We start from the raw sequence: 23,616 nt of genomic DNA on the forward strand, positions 1-23,616 counted from the left end.
TAATTTATACGCCTTGCACCGAATCTGAAGACGCCGCAGACACTGCTCGCATGCTACACGACACGGTTTACCGACGATTTGGACTCCCAGATCACATGATCTCTGACCGAGGACCCCAGTTCGCGTCTAGAGTCATGCGAGAACTGTGCAAAATCCTTCAGATTGACCAACGAATCTCTACGGTGTACCACCCTCAGACGGACGGACAAACGGAACGAGCAAATCAAGAACTCGAGGTCTACCTTCGTATCCTCTGCGCAAACAATCCTGAAACCTGGGCATCAATGCTTCCCGACGCCGAGTTTGCACATAACTCTAGGAAGCATTCTACGATCAAGATGTCCCCGTTCTACGCAATGATGGGATACGAACCTCGCTCCATCCCAGCCGTTCACGAACCCACGAACATTCCCTCAGTTGAAGAACGACTCAACAACCTGCAACAAGTTCGGAAAGAAGCTGAAGCTACGATGGAACTCGCCCAACGCATGGTGGAAGACCGTATCCGCAAGGATCACCGACGTTTCAGAAAGGACAGAAGGTCTGGCTAGACTCAAAGAACCTTCATCTCCTTATCCGTCACGGAAACTATCGCCTAAACGGGAAGGACCATTTGCAATCACGGAAGTCATGGGACACGGAGTCTACAGACTGGCACTCCCGAAGCAATGGCGAATCCATCCCGTCTTCCACGCCGGTCTTCTTTCCCCATATAGAACAACGGACACTCACGGTCCCAATCACACGATGCCACCACCTGACCTTATCGACGGAGAAGAAGAATACGAAGTGGAGCAATTATCAATCACCGAGGAAGTCCAGTCGGAGGCAGTACTATGTGTCATGGTGCGGTTATCCTTCGTCAGCCAACGAATGGATACCGGAACGGAACCTAACCGGAACATCAGACGATCTCCTCTTGGAGTATAAGACAAAGCATCGCATTGGAGTCGTCCGTATCGACTTCAACCACAAGACAATAACCCACCTCCAGTCCTCTGAACCTTCATCGTCTTTCGTTCCCTCGACATGTCTCGCTTTGCCATCGCCCGCACTCCATCTCCCATCCTCCCCACTCCCCTCCTCGCCGAAACTCGTCGACTCTTTCTGAACGACCCGAGTTGCAGGAAGCCCCCGAACCCGCGTAAACTGGAGGATGGTTCAACACCTGTTCCTGACCCCGACACACAGCTCATCGACCTCGCCTACCCCCTGTCGAGATCCCCTCACGAACGCGGAACAACACGACGCCCTCGACGCATTGGTCGGCGTGTACGACGCAATAACCGAGGTATGATGAGGAGCATTTACGACAGGACATCATAGCCGATTCTTAGCGTACGAACGAGACGCCGTCGGTGCGCTCACCGCGTCTCTTGAACATTAGAGCACACCCGATTCCCGGAGCTCCTCGCACACAACGACCTGACGCGCGACCCCACGAACCTGGTATACCCCGGAAGGGACGTGACCCGGACGACCTCGTCCCCGAAGCAGCGTGAGCCCTCATCGACAATAGAACCGTGTGTTTCCTGGGGTGCAACAATGAGCACGACATCGAGTCCTCGATTGTTTCCTGTATACCTGCCCCAAGTGCCGACGTACAGCCCCGGTCATACGAACCGTGCATGTCCCCAGGTGGGACCAGCGATGACTCACGGTCGACGTCTTCCGAGATCCTCGCTGCCGATATTCTCTCTGATCGCACCTCGTCCGGCTTACCAATGCGCTCAACGAGGAGCACACAACTCGCCGAAGAAACCGACGAGAATAACCTCGCAGAACTGTATTCCTTCGACAGCGCACCTCTCGTCGTCGACACCCCACACCCCTACCACGGCTCGATATACCGTAGCTAGGCGACTTCCTGGCATCTACCGGATAGGCACGCACGCATACTGAGCCGACTGTACCATTCAGGAGCACGAGGAATGGTATTTGATACCTGGGCAGAGGCCAAAGATTATATGCATGAGTGGCATCATCAGGAAAAACCTGGGTTACTTATGTGTCCTTTTAAAGAATTGGATGTACGTTTTGAGACTTTGAGCCCTTATACAAGTACGAGAGACAACAAAGCTGCTGAAGATTGCTTTAGAAATAGGGCCAGCTGCTGTAGTACGTCTGAGATCAAGGATGGTGCTCTGAAGACCTTTGAATTCTGACTCCACAGCTTCAGTCCATGCCTCGAAAGTTGTTTTATGCACACAAGGACAAGAGTTTGCTACAAAGATTACATTCATCTTTTGAAGTACAGACACAAGAATTGTAAGTACTGTAAGTACTGTCTACCACAGAGTCTGGTATGCATACGTACTAGCCCAATTATTCAGTAGAAATCTAGAAGCTACGTCTAGTATAGTATTAGTGTTCCATTCCTGTGGCAATATCTCCGCTGAATCTCCTACAGAACTTGGGTATCTAGGGATTAATTGACAAGATTGGCGTATAGTACTCAATGGAATGATCTCTGCAACTGGGTTGCCGTCAGAGCGAAGGGGAGATTTATTGATAGAGTACATCATATGAATAGGGTCAGCAGTCGATGGAACCTTGGCGTACCACTCTACATAGGCTAATGGGCCTTGTTCTGCCCATGAATTCGGCGCCGTCACAGGAACGCGAGTACGAGGGTCTTTGATCTTCTCTGGAAGCTTGAAAATCACGCGAACACGCCCGATTCTCGTGCCTGTCAGTGAGCAGAATGAGAATGGGCAAATCAGCATAAGACTCTTTGCCAGTAACAGAACGTACCTACCTTGCAACCCTGTAGCTTCGGCATCCTTCTCCTGCAATACCACAACGGTGTCAAAACGACCTGGTTGTTCTCCTATTGGAGGGTGCGCCTTGACCGCGTCGGTCTCGTCCTTGCTGTCGGCCAAGGGCTCCGGCGCGAACTTGAATCCATGATATACATCAACACGGTCAAACGGCATGTGCGATACGGCGGTAACGAGTTGGGCGGAAGTGAGAGGTCGATTGTTCTTGAGTGTGTAGATATGCTGAGCAAGTGCGCGTGTGAAGCCCGGTGCGTTGTGTCTGTCTTCAATACGATCGAGAGACTGCATGGGAACTGTGGGGTGCTTTGGCAGTTTGATGCTAACGTTGTGTCCAACAGCTGGGTCCACGTCGTCGACATTGTCTTCATCATCATCCCTCTCCAGTCGTCTTCGCATAGTCGAGCCGAAAACAACCATCTTCTCCTGACGCGCAAGCCATTGGACCATTTGCGGACGCGCGTTTCGATGATTCGAGGCCCTCCAACCGTTCTTCGCATAATCGATATGCAGGCGTTCGAACACCTCGGTATTGTAGTTATCAGTTGTTCCTAACAGGCGAATTGAGTCGACGTAGTGTAGAAGAGAATGGAATTTCGGGATGTTTAGGTGTTCTCGTACACCGCAATTGACGAGGACTTGCTTGTTCTTGTGAAACACCCTGAGCGCCTCCTCCATATATTCGAGGGTCGTTTCGTCGTGCGTCGAGTATTGCGCTAGGTACATGAAGTCGAGGATAGCTCGGAAGGCTAGTATTGCGTTCTTGGGGATCTTGCCGACCAAACATCCGAGCAATATGCGCGCCATGTACTTGCGCTCAGTACCAGACACCTGAGAAAGAACGGAGATGCCATTTTTAAAATGACGAGTTCCATATGCAGGCGGTAGGCAGCGAATACGGCGGTCGAGCTCCTGCTCATCCATGAGTTCAGAGCACCACTGGACTATGTGCTTGAACACCCCTTGGTATAATTGGTGGAGGACGTCAGGGGTGATACAGGCGTGGATATCGGTGTATGGAAGGTCGCGCCAGAAGGGACGCACGATGTATCCACAGACGTTCAGCTCGTTGCACGCCCGAGCGTAGGCGGCCGAATCCTTCTTTCCGCCGCTGTTCTTGGTGGCTAGGCGCAGGACATCCAATGTCCATAGGGAAGTTCGCGATGTGCCGGGCGTAGGAGAGTCGAGTCTGTCTTCTGGGAGCTGGCATTTTGGACATGTACCATACTTCGAGCATGTAACCAAGCATTGCTCGGGGTAATCAGCAACATATGCGGCTAGAATGGGGTGCACCATGCGCACCGCACCGTCCCCTCCGGTCACCTCAATACCGTTCTTTCCAGCCTCGACGAGTGGCTCCAGAATAACACGTACAGAGGTGTGGAATAGCTGCTGGGCAAGGGCTCGTTGCTTGCGCTTCGTGATCCCATTTGAATCGATCTTGTCCACGGACAAGTATCCTATGAGGATACATGCGTGTTCAGATGGTTTCCTTCGCAGAGCTCGAGGGAGATTGCCGAGCGTCATATAGACCGGGTAGGCTGATTTTCCGCCAGAAAATTGTGTCAGTTGTGTCTTGTCCGTCGCTATGATTACAGGCGCGACAGCAGCCCCTTCAGGCAAGAGGCTCTGTAAATGAACTCAGCATCTTTGCACTCACACACATACAGCTGAAGGAATATTAACTGACCTGCACGGTGTGCCACCAGCGCCCAGTCCACATCTCATGGTAGATGCGGCTCGCTTGAGATGAGTCGGTGAAGATCCGACGAGGTCAATAGACAATTTGACCTGTGTGATCAGGGTTGCCCAATAGAGTGCGTATCGCTTCAATGATATCGCAAAACTGCACGAGGTGCCTCTCGTCCGGTCGATCCTTGAAGGTCAACCACTGCTCTTTCCACTCGGCTCTCTCTGGAAGGGAATCCACTCGTTGGAGCAGGGCGCGAGCGTTGTGGTACGAGAGACCCAATCTTTCCTGAAACTAAGATACGTAGATACAATGTTCTTCGTTAGCATGAGGCGTGAAAGTCAAGCTAGACACATTACCCCCGGGATCTCTAATACTCTATCTACAGAACCCTGACTCAGGCCCTCCTGAACCGCCCACGATGCAAACCGCCAGTCCATTTTGCTTTGAAATGGAGCCCACGGGTTGGTTCCCTCTGCCTGATCTTCCGTACTCTCGAGCGCTTTGTCTGCAGAAGCAGGCAACAGCGTTCAGTTTCTCAGTAAACGCACAGGACTCGTACAGAGCACAGCTCACCTGGTGGCTGTTTCTCCCTCTCCCTCTGTTCCTGCCACCTCTTCCGTATCACCTCGTCAGTTCGGATAACAGCTGCAGAGCTCATGTCGATATGTTCTACTCTTGAATCTTCGTCATCGTCCAAGGTGAGAGCATTCCGTCTGGACCGAGACGAAGACGGGCCAGCAGTACTTGAGGCGCGTTCAGATGGAGAGACCTCGATAAAGTCGTACATAGATCCCAGCTCCGACGCGTCCTCTGGGTCTTCATCCGAAGATAACGGTGGGCCGACAGGACTGCTACAACGATCGTGATGCGCAATATGATTTTGGCTCCCACCTTCGCCCTTGTCATTCTCGTCGTGACTGTCGTCGTAACCGTTTGCTGACCTGCGGAACTTAACATTTGAATGTCACAAACATATATACTCAGCACTTACCTTTCTACTTTGTCCTCAACCCAAGGCCCTTCGCTGTCCAAATATTCGATTTCGTCAAGCTCAAACACTTCCTTGAGTTTCCCTTTCTTGTACCATGCGCACTTCTTGCTCATGCTTTGATGTGCTGCGAGACCTTGCATCGTGTCAAAGCCTTCGTTGCAAGCTGAGCATGTTGTCGACAAGATATCTTCCAGTGAGCGCCGTTTCTTTCCCATAATCTGCTTCCATTAATTTGCGTTAATAAATGAGATTTTATAGAACAGACGGACAGACTCACCGTATATCAGAGCTGAAGGACAAGGGGAAAAAGACGACTCAAGACGTGGGAGCTTCTCTCCGTCACCGTCGATCTGCCCTGTATGATCGTTACTCAATTGACCTTCAGTTACATAATTCTCTCGGCCGCGCAAATTCGCAGGACGTGCATTCCCACAGTATGTCAGGATTTTGCTTCTTCTAAACTCCCACCTTCCGTCGTTCAAGTTGTTGCTCCTCTGCTCAGTCTTACCATCCTATCTTCGTTCAATCTTCAATTGTCGTGGGCTCCGCGTTGATATTCGACATTTGTGTGGTAGGTGAGTGGTCCCACACCCTATCGTCAATCACTGATCACTGATCGAGTACAACTGTAGATTCGCAAACGTGAGTCCTACCTCTACGGCTCTTTCGTTTTGGCTTCGCGAACTACAGATCTGCTGGTTAAGCAAGTATAAGCCTACCACCCTAGTAGGGTGGCGTGAGAATTAAGTCGTGCTGCTCCACGCACCCTTCCCACGGCACAGCAGTCCTATTGACACGGCCGCCGAGCATAAGGCACGAAGGGTATAGGCAGTCCGGATCCATTCCCAGGTCCCAGTCATCCTTCAAGAAGGATTCTCTTCTCTCGCCTTGTGTCCCCCTGGCACGCAACATGCCTGCCCTCCGTCGCCCAGCTCGGGCTATCGACTCGCAGCCATACATCTCCTCTCTATACAACGCCGCAGACCTCACTGACGGCGCCAAGTCCTTAGAATTGAACTACACGGAGCATCTAGCAGCCCTAGGTCGTGAGGATAGTCTAGAGGGTATCGTCGTCTCTGTAGACGACATAGAATTCGACAGTGGTCAAACGCACGGTGAATTACAGTCTTGTCTGCGTTCTTTCAATCGTGCTGATCCATACGCAGATTACTCAGACTCGGAAGGTCCGTCAGGCTCCTCAAACGGAGACACCGGCCAAGCAGACAACATCGACAGTTGTAGCACAGACCCTTGTCACCACAGCGACGGGTTCAACACCGACAACGAACACGAACACACCCTCTTCCAGAGGGTTTTCAGCGATCTCATTGACGATCCTCAGTGGCCGCGTGTTCAGGACGCTCACATCGTAAGCAATGATTGTCTCAGTATGTGCGATCTTTGTCTGATCGCACAATCGCACCGTAGGAGGTCTTCCTGAATAGTTCAGACTGGGAGAAGCTCGTGCAACTTGTCCTAGACGAACAGTATTTCTACCAATACTTCAGGTGAGTTTCTAGACACTCATCGACGTCTTGTTGCCTCACTCAAGATCGTAACAGCTTTCAGTACTTCCACGACGAACAGATACTCAGGATGTCCTCAGCCTCCCCCCTCCACGAGGCCGTCTCCAACTTCCTCGGCACTTACGTCTCGCAGAGAGGCAGTCGCATCGTCATTGACCTCGGTGATTTTGTCGGCTCACTCCAAACGGACACCAAGAAGATGTTCGTCGGCCCTGCTCCCGATCCAACCGATCCTTCTCGCCACGTCCAGAGGTTGAAGGCACCCGCATTGTTGGTACCGGACGGTTCTGTGGTGCTCAGGCTACCGGCCTTCAACGACTGCGGCGAGCTTGTAAAGGATCTAGACGAGCGTGTGGTGGCAGTGATCGAGAAGGGGTTCACGGAGCCATGGGATCACCTCGTATATCGTGTACGTGGCAGTGTCTCGATGCCACTTGAAAGCGACTAAACAAGTGTGCAGTTCGGGCAGTACAGCGTGCCTGATACGCTAAACCCGGATCTCAACGAGTTACCAGTGTTCCAGCTCGCCGTCAAGGTGTTTGAGCGTCCAGAATATCATTCTCCGTGGAGCAAGGACATTCCAGATGCCGAGCTGGACGCGTGGCGAACTCAATGGGTGAATGTGAACAAAAGTAGCCTGCGCACGCTCCCGCCGAGCGACGAGGACAAGACGTTGACCGGAAGAATTCTCGTTGGCGATCATACGTTCTGCGGAGAGCTCGAGGCCTACCTGGTGCTGCTCGACTTCTCGGCCGAGAACAGAGGCGAGTTCCGAAACCTATACGCGAACCAAGAACAAGTGGCCGAGTGGGTGAGGCGCGGCCAAGCTATCGTGAGTCGACCTCGCAGATCGGATGGCGGAATCGCTGTGTCTAATGTCCATCTTCCCAGGCGGTGCAAAAGACGTACAGACGTGTAGAAGCCGAGCAATTTCAGGCATTCACGATCAAGTGGAAGACCGTCTTCACCAGGTTCCAGATGCGCATCTGGAACCAAAGTGTGCAGGCCTGGGAGGGGTTTGTAGATGCTCAGCAACGTCGCGGCATCGAGGTCTACACGGACAACCGAATCCAGGAGGCCTGGGCCTCGTATCTTGACTGGCCGTTCGTCGACCTGGGATCGAATGTAGCGCAGGTGCCCTTGCAAGAGATCATCGATGCCATCATATCGGGGGCTCAGGCTACGGCGCGACAATGTTTCGATGCCTTCAAGAGGAAGCATTTCGGAGCTGTTCCACGGGCAGCGACGTCGCCGCCTGCTAACCCTGTTGGCGGGACTCCTCCTTCTTTAGAGGTCGAGGCGCAAGAAGAGATGCAGAAGATGAAGCTGAAGAGCGAAGAATTGAAGGCGAGCATGAAGCGCAAGAGCGAGGAGTTGCGAGAGAAGAGCCTCGTAGCTTCGGCCAAGCATTCACGCGTTGTTAACGACGGCACACCGTGAGCACACTACGAAGGTCTCAGGTGGACACTGCTCTACGAGCTTGGCTCCTTCCTTCGTACGTTCAGGTTTGCCCTGGTTGTCGGTATGGTTGTTGGTATCATGTTCCCTCACTTGTATGCTGTCGTTGTTGCTCCCGCTGTACAGTAGCTCTTCGTATCTCGCTCTGCCTCTCTGTCGCTCGTCGTATCCTTCATCTCGTAGCCTGTTGTGTCGCCTCTCGTAAATGTTTGTAGTACTCCTGTAACATCGCTAAGTCGTATCGTATGGCAAGACACAGTCTACACCAAGATCACGCGGTGCACCGGTCTCGTGAACACTCCAGCCACTCTTGTCTTGTACTACCAACTCTGCCGCCGTCCTCCAACGATCCTTTCGTGCAATGTACACGTCCTGGACCATTCCGAACGCGTCATAAGCCGAATAAGCAGGAGACGAGAGCCGCACGGCCAAGCAGGGGAAGAGGTAGGGCAGTGCACGGCCTCGGGAACAGGAGCAGGTCCGTAGTCCAAGGTACGCTTCTCCTAGTACTCGTCCATCCTCACCTGTCTACACCGTCCATTCTCGCTCGTCCACCTCGCCATCCTTCTCGTCCATCCGTCTCGCCCGTCCACCCCGTGCATATCGCCCGTCTACGCTGTTCGCCTCGCCCGTTTATTCTGTTCGCCTCGCCCGTCTACCCTGTCCTTCTCGCCCATCTACCCGTCCTTCTCGCCCGTCTACGCGTTCGTCTGGCAGGGCATGGCGAAGGCAAGGAGTAGGAGCACGAAGGTCCGCCCGCCCACCTCTTCTTCTAGCGCACCCACCTCGTCCATCTCGCCCGTCTACCCTATCCGTGCCGCCCGTCTAACTCGTTAGTCTCATCCGTCTACTCCGTCGATCTTGCGCCTCCCCTCGCCCGTCGATCCTCGCCATTCTGCTCGTCCTAGTCGCCGGTCTATACTGGCAATGCTGCTCGTCCGTCTCGCCTGTCTAATCCTCTCGTCATACTGTCCATCCTTCTCGCCATCCGTCTCACCTGTCTACCCCATTGATTCTCGTCTGTCCGTCTCACCGTCCGTCTCACCGTCCGTCTCACTGTCCGTCTCACCAGCGAATGAGCAGGAAATGACAGCTACACGACCAAGCAGGAGAGGAGGGAGGGCAACACTCAGGCGAGTAGAAGGGGCATGAATGCTCCGTAGTTCAAGGTACGCCCCATTGTGCTCGTCCACCTATCTTGTCCTTCACGCCCGTCTGGCCCTTCCTTCACGCCCTTCACGCCTGTTTGCCCCGTCCTCCACACCCATCTGCCCCATCTTGCACGCCCTTCACGGCCGTCCGCCTTGTCCTTCTCGCCCTTTCTCCTTGTCCTTCTCCCCCGTCTGCGCCGTCCTTCTCCCCCTGCACGCCCATCTACACCGTCCTGCATGCCCTTCACACCGGTCTGCCTAGTCCCTCATGCCCTTCACGCCGGTCCCTTGCCCTGGCACGCCCGTCTGCACCGTTCTTCTCGCCCAGCACACCCATCTACATCGTCCAGCACGCCCATCTCTTCACGCCCATCTCTTCACCACGCCCATCTCTTCACGCTCATCTGCTTCACGGCCGTCTGCTTCGTCTGCTTCCTTCACAGCCGTCTGCTTCATGCCCATCTCTTCACGCCCGTCTGCTACACGACCGTCTGCCTCCACCTGCACGGCCGTCTGCACCGTCCTTCTCGCCCTGCACGACCATCTACATCGTCCTGCACGCCCATCTCTCCACGCCCGTCTGCCTCACGCCCGTATGCTACACGCCGGTGCTACACGATCGAGTCTGCCTCGTCCTGCACGGCATTCTGCGCTGTCGTTCTCCCCCTGCACGCCCATCTGCACCATCCTTCTCGCCCTGCACGACCCTGCGCGACCGTCTGCACCGTCGTCCACGTCGGTCTGCACTGTCCTTCTCGCCGTTCCTCCTTGTCCTCCTCGTACGTCTGCGCCGTCTCACGACCGTCTGCCTTGTCCTTTACGGCCGTCCGCTTCACGACCATGTGCCCCATCCTTCAAGCCGGTCTGCGCCGTCTTCTCGTCTTCTCGCCCCGCACGCCACAAGTTCGCGCCTGCCACGAGCATGTCACTGGCGCGCCTCCGTTCGCGCGCGATCAGCTTGTCTGTTTACTGTGTCGCAACATCAAGACGACGCACCCCTCCGACGACAACGAACTCATTGAGCGGTTTCACCGCCGTCACCCTCACGCTCCGCGTCCACATCGCCTTGTCATTGATCGACGTGCGTCCTTCTCGCCCTTCACGCCTGTCCTTCATGCCCGTCCTTCTCGCCCTTCGCCCTTCATGTCCGTCCTTCTCGTCCTTCACACCCGTCCTTCTCGCCGGTCTCTCCTATCTGGCACGCGCATCCGCCGTGTTCTTCTTGCTCTGCACCATCCTGCACGCCTTTTACACCGGGTCGGCCTCGTCCTTCCGTCTGCCTCGTCCTTCGCGCCCGACTGCCGATCTCTGCTCACTGGGTTTGCCCATCGATCTAGGAGGCTCGGTAGTTGAACGTACGCCCCATCCTGCTCGCCTTGCACGTCCATCTCCTGCCCTCGTCTGGCCTGTCGTTATAGGCTGTCAGTTGGACATCGCAGTGTCAGTTGCCAAATGAGACCAACGTGTAATGTGTCTGAGATGGGCTCTTGGTGGGGATAGTAACAACACGAGCTCGATACAGGCGACGTAGACTATGGGAGCCCACAATACATGTATCATATTCCTGGCATTTAGGGCAATACAAGAGCAATTTGAGCGAGTACTGTGCCCAAATCCGCGCGCAGCTTTGTCAATAGTGCCGTTTGTGGACAGTGTCACTGCCCTGCAGCTCCAATGGGGTATCTACCGAGAGATGCTTTGTCACTAGGTGCTATAACTCTGTACCACGAGCACAACCTTCATTGCAGCATGCAGCTTACTACAGCTGAGGCCCACGAAGTGCTGCAGCTACTTTCGGAGGCTCCAACGCTCAATGCTACGTTATCAGCTTTATTGGTGCGTTTACGAGGAGCATACGATGTCCCGGTTGTTCGTCAACCCACGGATACCGACGAACAACCTCATGATGAGGGCACTCCTCACGAAGAGAGGGACACTGTCACAGACGATCCAAATGGTGGTGAGTGATTAATTAGAAACCAGAAATGTGGCCATGACACGCTCAGATACTCATATCGTCTTCAGAGACGGAGTCTAGAGCACTGGACAACATCCCAATGCCATTCACCAGCGATCAACAACAAATCACGCCAGTGAACTCAACAGGTATGTACTCAATGGTGATAGTTGATTGTAGTGTTCGTAACATGGTGCTCTCAGAGAGCTTGGGCCCAAGGCGCTGTGAGCGTCGACACGCTCCTAAGCACAGGCCTTACCCCAGTCGATATCCAACCGGTGGTCAGACTACGTCTAATAATGCAAACCCAGCACTTTTACCACTTCCTCCATGTCCTCGGGGAGGAATTGATTTCATCTCTTGTTCCTCAGGCAGATCTGCCGAGGCATCCTGGGTGACCAGGTCTGAAGCGCAGTTCCGAGCGCCTCGTCCAGCAACTACGAATTTCGTAGTCAGCCTCACAGCGAGTATAGACAAGAACGAAGTCGTGGCTGCTTCCCACTCAATCGTGTCACCGAGTGCTGCGGAGACCAGTACCTTCGAGGCTTGCCATTCTCCGAGTCCTACAGGAAGCTTGGCTAGCTTTGTGCAACACTGTGCAGCGTTCGAAAGAAAAGGAGCTGCACACGACTTCAATTGCATGATTCTCCTTGTACAACTTGTGTACAAATGCGCAAGGTATATTGCTTCGTCTGCCAGCGAACACTTATCTGACGGTGAATGTGTTAGTATTTCCCAGCCGAACACTGTCAACGCTGCAAAAATATGGAGAGATCACCTATCACAGTTGAAGGGGCCTCCGTCCAAGCGCACATTTCAATCGTGGTATACCTTGGGTACAAGGTTCGCCAAGATAGCTGAAGGAGGTAAGAATGTTCATACTCAATACACACCTCATCTAACAATTTCTGTGGGATCCGTTTACGTCCTTCTCTTGATTGCTGTCAAAGGTCTTCGTGTTCGTCTGGCGGAAGCAGAGGGTTCGATTAGTGAGGAAATAGGCAACATTATGAGAAGACCGGATACGAGTCAGTGTATTTCTTACATTTTTCTGGACGTAGCAGTACTGATTACCTGACACAGAGACAGAAGCAGGATGCGCTGTTCGAGACGCACTTATACCTTTGGTGGCTATCCTGAGGGCAGAGTGTCCCTTGCGCCTCTCGGATTTATTCGATCCAAGTGATGTTGTATCGCAAGGCCTATCAGCGCACTCGCTTTGTGGTGACCTCGATAGTTCTGATCGATTCTTCAAGGCCATTGCATCTAAGTGAGTGGTGAATACGTTGTTTACTATCTGCCAGGCTGATCGTTCCATCCATAAACATCCAGCTCCTTTGCCCTTGTTCCTCGTGACGATTTTGCCTGGGCCTCTTGCATCGGCATTACAGAGATATTCGCAGATCTCGCAGATCCTACGGTCCCGGTCCGAGAAGAACCAGCCACCCATGTGTCTCCAGAAGCTTGTGGAGCCTTCAATCTGAGAGGGTTATCGCCTCTCACCCCAATTTCGACGCTTAGCGAACTGGATCCCTGGGAACCAGATAGTACGCCTACTTCTCCAACGTCAACTCTCGATTCCTTCGCAGTGATCAAGACATCCTACGATATCTTGCACGAGCGCAATCAACGATTCTCCGCGTCGAGAGACAGGCAAGCGAATATTGTCTGGACTGATCAAAGACGCCTGTTAGCTGCAAGAGCAAGCGTCCCGGTAACACGTCAGGCACTAGAACTGGAGGTATCGTCGGAACAGATGTATTTGCTTACGCAGAAGCTGATGCACGTGTCAGCTGCAAAATATGTACTCGGAAGGCTGTCGATCGAACAAGGAGCAGTATGTGAAGATAGGGCGAGATACATTCGAGTAAGTGTCTCCCCTATCGTCCTTTCATTGTCACGCTTAGTTCTTTGAAGGGACATTCTTATTATCCAGGATGTCCACTCGATTGATATGGCTGGCATCTGCAATTCAATGCCGAACAACATGCGCGACAACCCAACCGATCGTCTAACTGCGTGTTTTCCGTTCAATCCTTTGAAGACTATCCATACCGCGGCATCAGGCCGGGATATCACATTTGAAGCCTTGCACTTCTCGTGGTACAACCGCCATACTACGCAGGTAAGTGTTTTTGTCAGCCTATCATGATATTACGATGGTAACGCACACATGCACAGGGAAGTACAGCGCCCACAGATGTGCCTCCTTTCATGCTAGCACGACCCAATGGTCACAGAACCAATTATACTCAAATGCTGCCATACACGTCCAAAGATATGGCTCAGCACGAGGATATCTATCAATCGTTGAGGAACGTGCTCGGTGATGTCTTTGAGTGGCTTGATAACAAGGTCATCTACTTTCTATCGTCAAATGCAACTTCACCTGAGTGTCTTTTTCATACACATAGATAGCAACGATGTTCCCGAACTTCTACACTAGACTGGAGAATTTCGCAGAAATTCTACCAGGGAACAACACACCACTGTCTGCACCATTTTTGGGGCTTGTGGTGAATCTCAATGTCGTCACACAAGCTCACAGAGATAGCAAAGACTACGACATGTGTCTAGTCCTCGCCATAGGTGACTTCGAGGGAGGTGAGCTCTGCCTAGAAGAACCGGGCATTGTAATTCCTCTGTCGTCTGGGGACTTCGTTATATTTCCATCCTGTCGATTCACCCACTTCAACCTGCACTACGACGGACGTCGTGCTTCTATTGTCCTACACACGGACAAGGAAATGTCAAGATGGTGCTACGGCGATCGTAATGGTTGGGTTCATAATGATTCGTTTCATTGATGTAATGTTTTGTTCTGCTACTGAAGACCAAAATTGTACGTGTGTTCTTGAACTCGAGTACATAGAAGTCGAGAGTCTGCAAGAAGCATCAATAAATCGGACTCCGCGAAAGCGGGAACACGGCGGTCTTCGGAATCAGCGACGAATGCTTCCGTCGGTGACTACTCACCCTCGTCCTCATACGACCCTCCGTAGCCTCTGAGCTCTCAGAATGACGTCGCGCACCCGTTCAGTTGCTCGAAAGCAAGCCTCCGGATCTCGAGCTGCACGGGGCGCCAGTCAGAAAGGCGCGAAAGTTCGGCAAACCGCCAACAAGTCATCGCCTGGGAGCGACGTCCCAGACATCGATACCAGTGGGTTGTCCCAGTCCGACGCACAGGCTCTGGCGAAGCTCCTCAAAAAAGCTAAGGATGCTAAGAAGGCTGACACAGAGTCACGGCTCAAAGGTGAGTGCAACATATGTATCGAACGGAACTTCATACTTGTCAGCAATGAACCAATCTTAGGTATCCGCAAGAGGGCATCGGACATGATCAGGGACGAGGACAGCGCTTCAGACGAAGAACGACCGAAGACCAAGAGGAAAAGGACGAAGGGCAACCAAGACTCCAACTATAACGACGAAGTCGACAACGATGCTGCGGAGGTGAAGGGCAGCGTAGAGGAGGATGAAGACCCTGCGGTTGCGGATGAGAGAGATGGTAGTGAGCGCGAAGGCAGTCAGGAGAGCAAGGAGCCGGATGTCTCGGATGGCATTGAAGAGAAGGAAGTTCGCTCGCGACGTACGCCGTAGACCCTCTGATGTAACATTTAATGTTGACCTCACCGCCCTTTAGCCAAGCCCAGGCCGGCGTACAGAGGAGCTCAACAGCCTCCTCGAAAACCTGTCAGCCTAGAGAAGGAGGAGGCAAACATCGCGAAGTCTCTCAGTGCGTCGAGCAGCTCCGGTTATCGTAATCGCGATGATGCAAACAGTACTACAGGTGCTACATCTGCTTCGAAGAGCAAGAAGAAAGCAAGGGCCATTGGTGAAAAGTCAGGAGAAGATCATGAAGAGGTCGAAGAGGTCGTTCCGAGACCGAAGAAATCGACTCTGTCCTCGTCATCTGCAAAGCAGACGAAACCGTCAATCGCCCCGCCATCCCCATCCTTCCCAAAGCGCAAAGTCTACATCAATATACCGGTGTCGCCGAAGGTATTAAAAGCTGTGTCAGCCGTGCTAATTGCTAACCTCCATTTATTTAGTCTCCAGTCCGTGGATCGACCTCCAAGTCAGCGGCGAAGGTCAACGACAAGTCAGCAGCGGCGAAGGCCAACGACAAGGGCGGGGCGAAGACGAAGGCGACCAGACGTCGGAGCGACAGTAACACTGACGATACCGACGCCGACCTTCGCAAGAGTGACCAGGATGAGAGTGATGACGACGACGGCGACGACGGCGACGATGGGGACTTCGGCAGCAACGGTGGGAAAGGGGGCAGTGAAGATGAGGAAGATGAGGACGAGCTCAAAGGAGAAGATGACAATGGTGTAGTGGTGAGTCGCTGCTTTCAGTTTTTAAGTTCCTCGCTCAAGGTATACAGATCCTGCCGGGTCGACAGGGCAAAGGGCAGAAAAATTCCAAGGGTCGAGGGCGCAAAGAACGGGCGAAGGTGACGAACCTTCCTATCGATGTACGGGTCCTCGTCACCGCAGCACAAAACTGCCTCCGTCTTCGTATCTCACTGAAGACTGCCTGGACGTCGGAGTCGTCAGTGCCCAGCGACCGTCTGCCGAACAGACACACATTGATACGTCGCAGCGTGCATGATGCGCACGAGATGCGCGATAAGGAAGGCAAGCGCATAAAGGCACTAAAGGTAGCCTTCGAGATGATTAGGACCAAACGCGAGGACGAGAAGGACGAGAAGGAGATGTTGGAAGAGGAGAAGGAGGAGGAGAGGAAGCGCCTCGCACTTCAGCAGGATGTCTACACCGTGGTGAGTGCTTTTTGTGCGTGTCAAGGTTGGTACTCTTATTAGTTTAAGGTCTGGGCGAGTGCATCCCAGTTCCGCAACGAACTCAAGAAGAAGGCCAAGGTCGTCGTCGACCAAATGTACGGCCTGCAAGGTTTGTCTCCTGAGCAGCGAAGCAGCGTTGCTGCATGGCTGCTTCGAACGCACTCGACGGATGTACTTGATGGTGGTTCGCGCAATATCCCCAATTTCGTCTTCAGCGATATCAACCTTGTGTTCGACGGCGGCAAACACGGCAAGAAGTTAGACTTGAAGGTGAGTAAATAGTGTACAGTTGAGAACAATCTGACTTGCACAACAGGCGACTACGTTCAACGAAGATGAGCCATTTCGCCACGAAGTGATTGCAGAGTTAATCTACCAGCACTGGGCCTTAGGAGCCCGAGCTGATGCTAACCTGCACGCGGCGATGGATGACTTCCGCAAGGTGCCGGACAACTTGATAGCTGTGGTCTGCAACACTGTGAGTGATGTTCGCGTACATGTACTGTGTGATTAATCCCTGCACAGATTGACTCGGCTTTGACGGAGGTCGTCACTCATGGCATGGCAAATTTCTTCACTAACAAGCTGTTTGCTGCTAAGTAAGTGAGCTTAATCTATAATCTTAGTAGGGCGTGCTCCTGAAACTCAGCAGGTGGGATGGCTTGATGGCTATCCTCGAGACGCTCAAGAACGAAGCACCGGAGCATTACAGGGAGACTAAGGCTATCATCTGGGCTCAGATATCGTGAGTGAGTGATTACGGTAGCTCAAATGCAGGTGCTCACAACAGTACCAGTGGTCGCCTGAAGGCTAACACGATAGACGAAGAGGATTCCGACGATACGAAGGGAACCAGCTTCCTCAAGTTTGATCGCTTGCGTGCAAAGGTTGGCAAGACGTCTCCTGTCCGAGAGAGGGCGAGAGCAACGTCCATCAGTACAACCCAGCCTGCAAGCTCGAAGTCAAGCTTGAAGAAGTCTGGAGGACTCGGCAAACCGTCGTCCTCGTCGTCCATGCCTGCCAGTGGCAAGGCAACAAAGTCGGTCCCTGTTAATGATCATGAAGTAGACGAGCTCGACAAGGAGGAAGGCGCCGGGAGTGTCGAGAGTCATGTGGCTCCGCATCCTTCTGGTGGCAATGTCACTGAGCCGAGTGATGAGCAGGAGCGAGAACAAGGCACCAAGGATCATGACAAGCAAGGTAAGTTAGTTAAGTTGTCGCAGCGAGGTCTGTGCTTTATGAACATCTTACAGCGCCGAGCGCCGAGGCAAACATTTGAACGACGGCGAGTTGTGAAGAGCGTACGACGTCATCCAAGGTAAGTGAGTTCACAGACAAGGTGCTATGGGCAGGATGGCTAACATTCGGTGTCAGGGAACTATCTATCATCTGCAGTACTCACGAATTATCAACGAACCCTTGGAAGACAGAACGTGGCAGTCAGAAGAGTTGTTGTACAATTTGTACCATTCATGTATGCACACTCAAGCTGTGCTTGTACCCTCACCTTTCGTCTCTCTCTGTTTGTGTCGCGTTACTTCCCATTTTGTTGTTGTTGTAATGATTGTAACAATACCATGATATCCAACGCTGATTATGCATACCTGTGGCGAGTGACATTGGAGCACTGGAGAGCAATAAGTTCTGGAGCCCAATAAGTAACGAAGAGGCATATGAACTGGAGTGGATAAGTTACACAAGAGCAATTAAAAGCTGCCTTAATATGAAGTACGGAAGCATCGTAAACATGAACAGGTCGCAAGTCTTGAGTAAAACCAAAAGACTAGAGATGTCTTTTAATACTTGAAAAGACCACTTAAGATTGGGACTTGTCTCAAGGCCCTTTTGTCCCTTAAGTGTTCTCCGGTACTTGTACAAGACCAGAAAGATATGTAGGTTTTTCCTGATGTGGCACAGTGCGAGCATGGTGCTTATGTCATGCCACTGAAGTAAATTGTACCTACATACATTATTGAGGCTCAGGCTGTACCTAACGCCAATACAATACCTGTTCAACTCAAGCTGTCGCAGTACAATGCAAGAATAATTTGATTATAAAAAAACGACATGAGCGAACTATATGTACCATTATCCATACCATCATGCCATGACACGGCACGCCGTACCGTACCGCGCCGTGCCATGCCATGCCATACCGTGACACAACGCGCCGTGCCGTGCCATACCGTGACATGACACGCCATGCCATGCCGTCCCACGCCATGCCGTGCCATGCCATGACACGCCGTACCGTGCCATACTGTACCGTACCGTGCCATGACACGCCACACCACGCCGTGCCGTGCCATGACACACCGTACCGTGACATGCCACACCACACCGTACCGTGACATGACGCGCCGTGCCATGCCATGACACGACGCGATGTGCCGCGACACACTGTACCGCGACGCGACGCTACACACCGTACCGCGACGCGACGCGATGCACCATACCGCGACGCGACACCGTACCGCGACTCGCCACGGCGGCAGGGAGCCAAAGTTACCTTTTACGGTAAGTAGCAGCTCGGGCCTGCGGCGTGACATGTCCGTGACCGCACATGACACTGGACAATGGAAAACAAGCAACGTGGTTAGGACGATGGGTAGACGGAAATGGAAATCATTGTCACAGTGACCAGAGATATTCTAAACATCCCTCACCATATCCCGGCCTGCGATACTATGTGGGGGAAATTCAAAGTATTCCATCTCGGGATACTTACTTTGAGCATCCAGACTTTCCATATCTCCGATCACAATATCCCCGAACGGGATATTCAAAATATTTAATTGGATATCCCGTACCATATCCCGTGTTCAGATACCATGTCAGGTTTGTTGTACCCTTTCCATCTCATCCACAAGTACTCAGCATCACACATAAGTCCTATCAACCCACAATGGGACAATAGTGTTATCTAATATTTTGCTCATTTTCCGGCCAGTTATGCAACACATATACATTATTACATGCATATGGAACATATCTGAGGCACAAAAAGTTACTTTGACATCTTCAGAGGCACATGTGGATTTTTTTATTTTGCATTTTCTGGACCAGCCAGCCACTCTAGCTACCCAATACTGATAGTGTATACTCTCTGAATGAAGGGCTATCAAATCAGTATACTAAGTGCACTGCAAATTGTTACTAACTAGGGCTATAGGGCAGCCTATAAGTGTGAGCACTAGCAGCAGTGAGCTGCCTGGCTGCCAGTCACATGATATGCTCACCAGTTGCCATATTGGGTGCCACTTGAAGTGTTTCTTGGGCCCTCACCCCAGGACAAAGCACTGAGCCACAGCATTTGTTTGGTGGTGTTGGTGCAAGTCACATCATCTGGGAGTCTGAAATTTTTGAACTCCACTAACTGACCAGAACAAATGTTGACTATACATGGTAAGCTGGGGGCAAATGAGTGTACCTGTGGGAAACAACTGCTGCATTGGGTGCCACTGGAAGTGTTTCAGGCCCATCCATCATAAGAATGATACCTTCATACCTCAGGGATCGTAATCCTGGACTTCTGTCTTCTTGCAAAAAGCCCTCATCACACAGCCCATTCCCTCACTTGCATGACTTTGCAGCTCCACCAAGTTCCACACATACACAAACTATGTGCTCTGATATGGTGTGTGAGGCCCACTTGAGCACTGGAACCTCCCAAAGCTCACCTTGTCCCATGGTGCTCTGCCACAGTGGAGCTGCAATGCCATCAAACAGCTAGCTACTGCAGACTGAAGCCAAGTTCCCCTTCCAGTTACATTCCAATCACCAGCAGGCAATGTATAGCTCTCAATGTGCACACCATCTGGGCTGCATATAAAAAATGCGCAATTTATGCTTGGTATGTATAGGCTCAAGTGGTGATGCTACCAGGACACATGGAATGTGTTGCATTGTGCAGGAGAAATCTTCCCATCAGCAAACATTGTGTTGCCTGTTGAAGTGGCTCCTGTACACATTGGGCACATGATGGACAAAGCTACCACATCAGAGACAACACTTGAAATACTGGAGCACTTCTGGCTCAATGACATGTGGGACCAAGAGATCCATGATGCACTCTTCTTGCAGTACAACTAGTTATGGTTTACTGTACACAAATACAATGTTTTAGTTCTTGCATTTCTGAAACCCCTGCAGAAAGAGATGTAGTAACTGGGGACAGTTGCAATTTCTTGGTGCCAACCAGATGTCCTGAGCAAAAGGTGTTTGGCTCAAGGAACAGGCAGAAAAGCCTGTAATTGAGAGGTTAGCTAGTATTGCTTCAGACATACTCAGAGTGAGGAATGCACAGCCTATGCAGTGCCCTGAATCTGGATCTTGGCTCATAGTTTGGAGAAATGAAAATGTGACCTCGATCAAGCTTTGAGTACAATACAGATGATTCAGAGCTGTTGATGACCAGGACAAGCCCCCTTCAGCAGGATGCAATTCACGGCATCAAGCTGTGGGTTGCAAAGGAAGTACAGCCTTGGATGATATTGAGCTCCCTGCAGTTAGTCCTAGACGGTGGACATACATTAGGCATCCTCTGCAGTGACGGACACATGCAATTCAAGATCCCAGATCTTGTGACATCAATCTGTATCAATCTGCCATGCAATATGTACATGTCTGATGGGGAGGTGAAAAATACAAATGTTGACATCATAGAGTTGGAGGTGTGTGTTCGTGAGACTAGGGAAAATGTGTTTGAGAAGGTGGGAAATTGTTCATTGGGGCCTGATAGCTCATGTTCACATGTCACAGGTCAAGAACAATTGCACTGAGGAATTGGAAGACAGTCAAAAAGTGTACCAAAAAGCCATTTGGATCATTATCAACATCAATGATCAACATCAATGAGAGTGCCTGCACTGCTTCGGTGGTACCAAACTTCAAGAACATGGCCAAGAGTCTGCTGGGCTACAATTTTATCCCCTCACCAGGCGATGAAAGTCACATCCTCTTCAGTGGCATCTTGCATGGGCTTGAAATCTTGCTCAGAAAGGTCTCTGCTGAGCTGTATCTTTTCCACAGGGATGATGACCTTGACAAGCTTCACAAGGGGGTCCATAACCATTGAGGCCCAGAAGAGTATATTAGGAAGGGGCTCAGTGTGGTGAATCCCAAGCCCCCTGTTTGCATCTCATTGCTAACATATGTTAATTAGTGTCTGCTGCCCAAGTATGATGGGCAGGATGAGCTGGACAGGGCTACTTTTTTTCCCTAGGTGGCAGAATGCAATGCATGCTGCTCACAAGGTCACCATTTCTGCAGGGGCTTACACTGCTGGCATGTTCCATGGCATGAGCTTTGAAGAATGGCAGAAGTTGTCCGAGCGCCCCACCCTCAATGTTCTCCATCAGGTGGAAGATCCCCTTCCTGAAATAGTTGAAGCCATTTGTCAAGGTGCGCAGCTCACTGCTGAGGCTCACCATTGCCAGTGGCATCTCAGGGGCAGCCAGATGTTCCAAAGAGCTCTGAGCTCATTGATGTGGATGAGAACAATGCATTTAACTGGGAGAAGGAGGACACTCAGAGGCATAAGCAAGCAAAACCTGCTGAACCTTCTATCCATGACAATGCAAAGAGACATTGCCTGGACGCCTTCTGGAATTCATGTGGTCCACCTCCCTCCCCACCTCGCCCTATGAATGTGCCTTTGTCTGACATTGAAGATGAAGATGAGTCAGTTGAGAAGTTGGATGAAGCCGATGAAGAATACATAGAGGGTGCACACCCTTTGTCCCGTTTGACAGGCAAGCAGACTGTGATGGCAAAGGGTAAGAGGCCGCAGAGGGTTAAGCGGAAGGGCAAGCCTTGGGTCGTGAAATCTGCTCATTTTTGTCTTCCCTCTGTGCTGTTGTATTTGCTCATTGCTGGGACAATTTCTGTTGTGTTGCTCTGTTGTGTTGTTGCTGTTGGCACCATCATCAATGTGTTTCTTGTGTATACCACTGGGATCAAGTACAGTGCATCTGTCCACACAGACTAGCATCTTGTCAAGTTAACCTAAGTCGTCTTTGCACTCACTTGTGATGAACACCCTTGTTGTTATGTGAAGCTGGGTGAGTGGAACACTACAAGCCACGAGCTTGACAAGGCTACTAACTTTGAGGAGGAGTTCTGTTCTTAGACCTAGGAAGGATGCAAGTCCCTTCGTCCTAGTCGAGTTGCGAAGCGGTAGCAGTATGAGAAAGCTAGTGTTGATTGCTAACCAGGTCGAACTGAAGAGTCCAACCCCTACTGTACAGGTATATATACAAGTGAAAGAGTCTGAGTCAGAGCATACAGTAAGCATGAGTCAGGATGTGTCATCACTGATGAAGGAAGTGGTAATCATGACAAAGAAATGAGTCAGCAAGAGTCAGCTATCACATGATAGTCCGGGTGCAGTATAGTACATAACCGGTCCTCTTGCACGTGAGGTGGTTAGAGATACAAAGTAAAAGGAAATGAAATGTACGTAATGTGGTGCCTTGTAACACTTGTGCACCAATGGCTCTGCTTCCGTGAAGTAGCCTGCTATGGCTCAGAACATTGCTTCCTTGATGATGCAGCATGCATTCTCCTTGTTTGCTAATGGGATGATTTAGGTGGTTTAAATCACCTGAACGTACCGCAAAGCTGCGTTGGACTGAGGAGGTGGTAAGGGACAAGAGTGCAGCGGGGATCCACAGCATGAACCTTTCAGCTTATATGCCTCATCAGGTCCCTTTGATGTTGTTTAGTCATGTTTACCTATAATAACACAACCTGCACAATGCCCCTGCATCACTTACCATGATCAGTACAGCCTGCATTCCAGAATTCTATGTCATGCCATTTAACAAGAGACCTGCCATGCAGAGTCAATATTATGAGAATGCTCAGCATGTGCAAGGGCAACAGGTATTCACTGATTGGTGATTACATTCCACCCAATGATTTTGGAAGAGAAGCCAATTGCAAGATAGAGCTAGCAGTATAAAGTGAGTAGCATCATACAGACTTCCTTGTTGGATATGCATTTTCTGAGCCCATACTCAGCAAGTGAAATCAGACTTTCCATTTTCAGAAGGTCAGCTACCACAGACAGCAGGTGTCAGATGCACTTGGTAAGTGTTGCAGGGAATACAAACAATCTGAAAAGAACCAATGTGTGTAGAGGCATATTGCATTTTTCTGCTTTGTGAATGGTGCCATAATTTTATGATCATATGAAAAGCCACATGTACAGACTCTATGACATCATATATTTGACTGGAAATATTTCCAAATTT

The 23,616-nt window shown here is 51.3% G+C and overlaps 6 protein-coding genes across 6 annotated transcripts; 4 read left to right on the top strand and 2 right to left on the bottom strand.

Annotated features, from left to right (window-relative positions):
* Positions 1-4,845: 4,845 nt before the first annotated feature.
* On the bottom strand, positions 4,846-5,676 carry B0H18DRAFT_958994 (uncharacterized protein; the record flags this gene model as incomplete). The annotated part of the gene is made up of 3 exons (XM_048042769.1): positions 4,846-4,975; positions 5,019-5,411; positions 5,462-5,676. 3 exons carry the CDS (start codon positions 5,674-5,676, stop codon positions 4,846-4,848), a joined length of 738 nt encoding a protein of 245 aa, XP_047887518.1.
* Positions 5,677-6,371: 695 nt separating this feature from the next.
* On the top strand, positions 6,372-8,574 carry B0H18DRAFT_958995 (uncharacterized protein; the record flags this gene model as incomplete). The annotated part of the gene is made up of 7 exons (XM_048042770.1): positions 6,372-6,576; positions 6,628-6,830; positions 6,890-6,969; positions 7,024-7,396; positions 7,448-7,819; positions 7,879-8,423; positions 8,493-8,574. The coding sequence occupies 7 exons, from the start codon at positions 6,372-6,374 to the stop codon at positions 8,572-8,574; spliced, it is 1,860 nt and encodes a 619-aa protein (XP_047887519.1).
* Positions 8,575-9,284: 710 nt separating this feature from the next.
* On the bottom strand, positions 9,285-10,712 carry B0H18DRAFT_958996 (uncharacterized protein; the record flags this gene model as incomplete). Its single annotated transcript, XM_048042771.1, has 6 exons — positions 9,285-9,442; positions 9,479-9,538; positions 9,619-9,829; positions 9,978-10,128; positions 10,396-10,553; positions 10,593-10,712. The coding sequence occupies 6 exons, from the start codon at positions 10,710-10,712 to the stop codon at positions 9,285-9,287; spliced, it is 858 nt and encodes a 285-aa protein (XP_047887520.1).
* Positions 10,713-12,124: 1,412 nt separating this feature from the next.
* Positions 12,125-14,099, top strand: B0H18DRAFT_854224 (uncharacterized protein; the record flags this gene model as incomplete). Its single annotated transcript, XM_048039632.1, has 8 exons — positions 12,125-12,231; positions 12,283-12,581; positions 12,637-12,823; positions 12,886-13,299; positions 13,369-13,449; positions 13,471-13,678; positions 13,735-13,908; positions 13,968-14,099. Coding segments are annotated over 8 exons (1,602 nt in total), but the record flags the coding sequence as incomplete, so codon positions are not given.
* Positions 14,100-14,571: 472 nt separating this feature from the next.
* On the top strand, positions 14,572-17,639 carry B0H18DRAFT_1124470 (uncharacterized protein; the record flags this gene model as incomplete). The annotated part of the gene is made up of 13 exons (XM_048034859.1): positions 14,572-14,806; positions 14,867-15,142; positions 15,197-15,289; positions 15,344-15,555; positions 15,606-15,896; positions 15,944-16,110; positions 16,162-16,339; positions 16,388-16,630; positions 16,677-16,838; positions 16,886-16,959; positions 17,013-17,105; positions 17,157-17,560; positions 17,614-17,639. The coding sequence occupies 13 exons, from the start codon at positions 14,572-14,574 to the stop codon at positions 17,637-17,639; spliced, it is 2,454 nt and encodes an 817-aa protein (XP_047887522.1).
* A 3,130-nt stretch (positions 17,640-20,769) lies between these two features.
* B0H18DRAFT_958998 (uncharacterized protein) lies at positions 20,770-22,349 on the top strand (the record flags this gene model as incomplete). Its single annotated transcript, XM_048042772.1, has 4 exons — positions 20,770-21,035; positions 21,122-21,422; positions 21,616-21,763; positions 21,799-22,349. The coding sequence occupies 4 exons, from the start codon at positions 20,770-20,772 to the stop codon at positions 22,347-22,349; spliced, it is 1,266 nt and encodes a 421-aa protein (XP_047887523.1).
* Between the last annotated feature and the right edge of the window lie 1,267 nt (positions 22,350-23,616).

Source organism: Fomitopsis serialis, assembly GCF_022376445.1.
Source record: "Fomitopsis serialis strain Sig1Antser10 chromosome Unknown B0H18scaffold_124, whole genome shotgun sequence".
NCBI lineage: Eukaryota > Fungi > Basidiomycota > Agaricomycetes > Polyporales > Fomitopsidaceae > Fomitopsis > Fomitopsis serialis.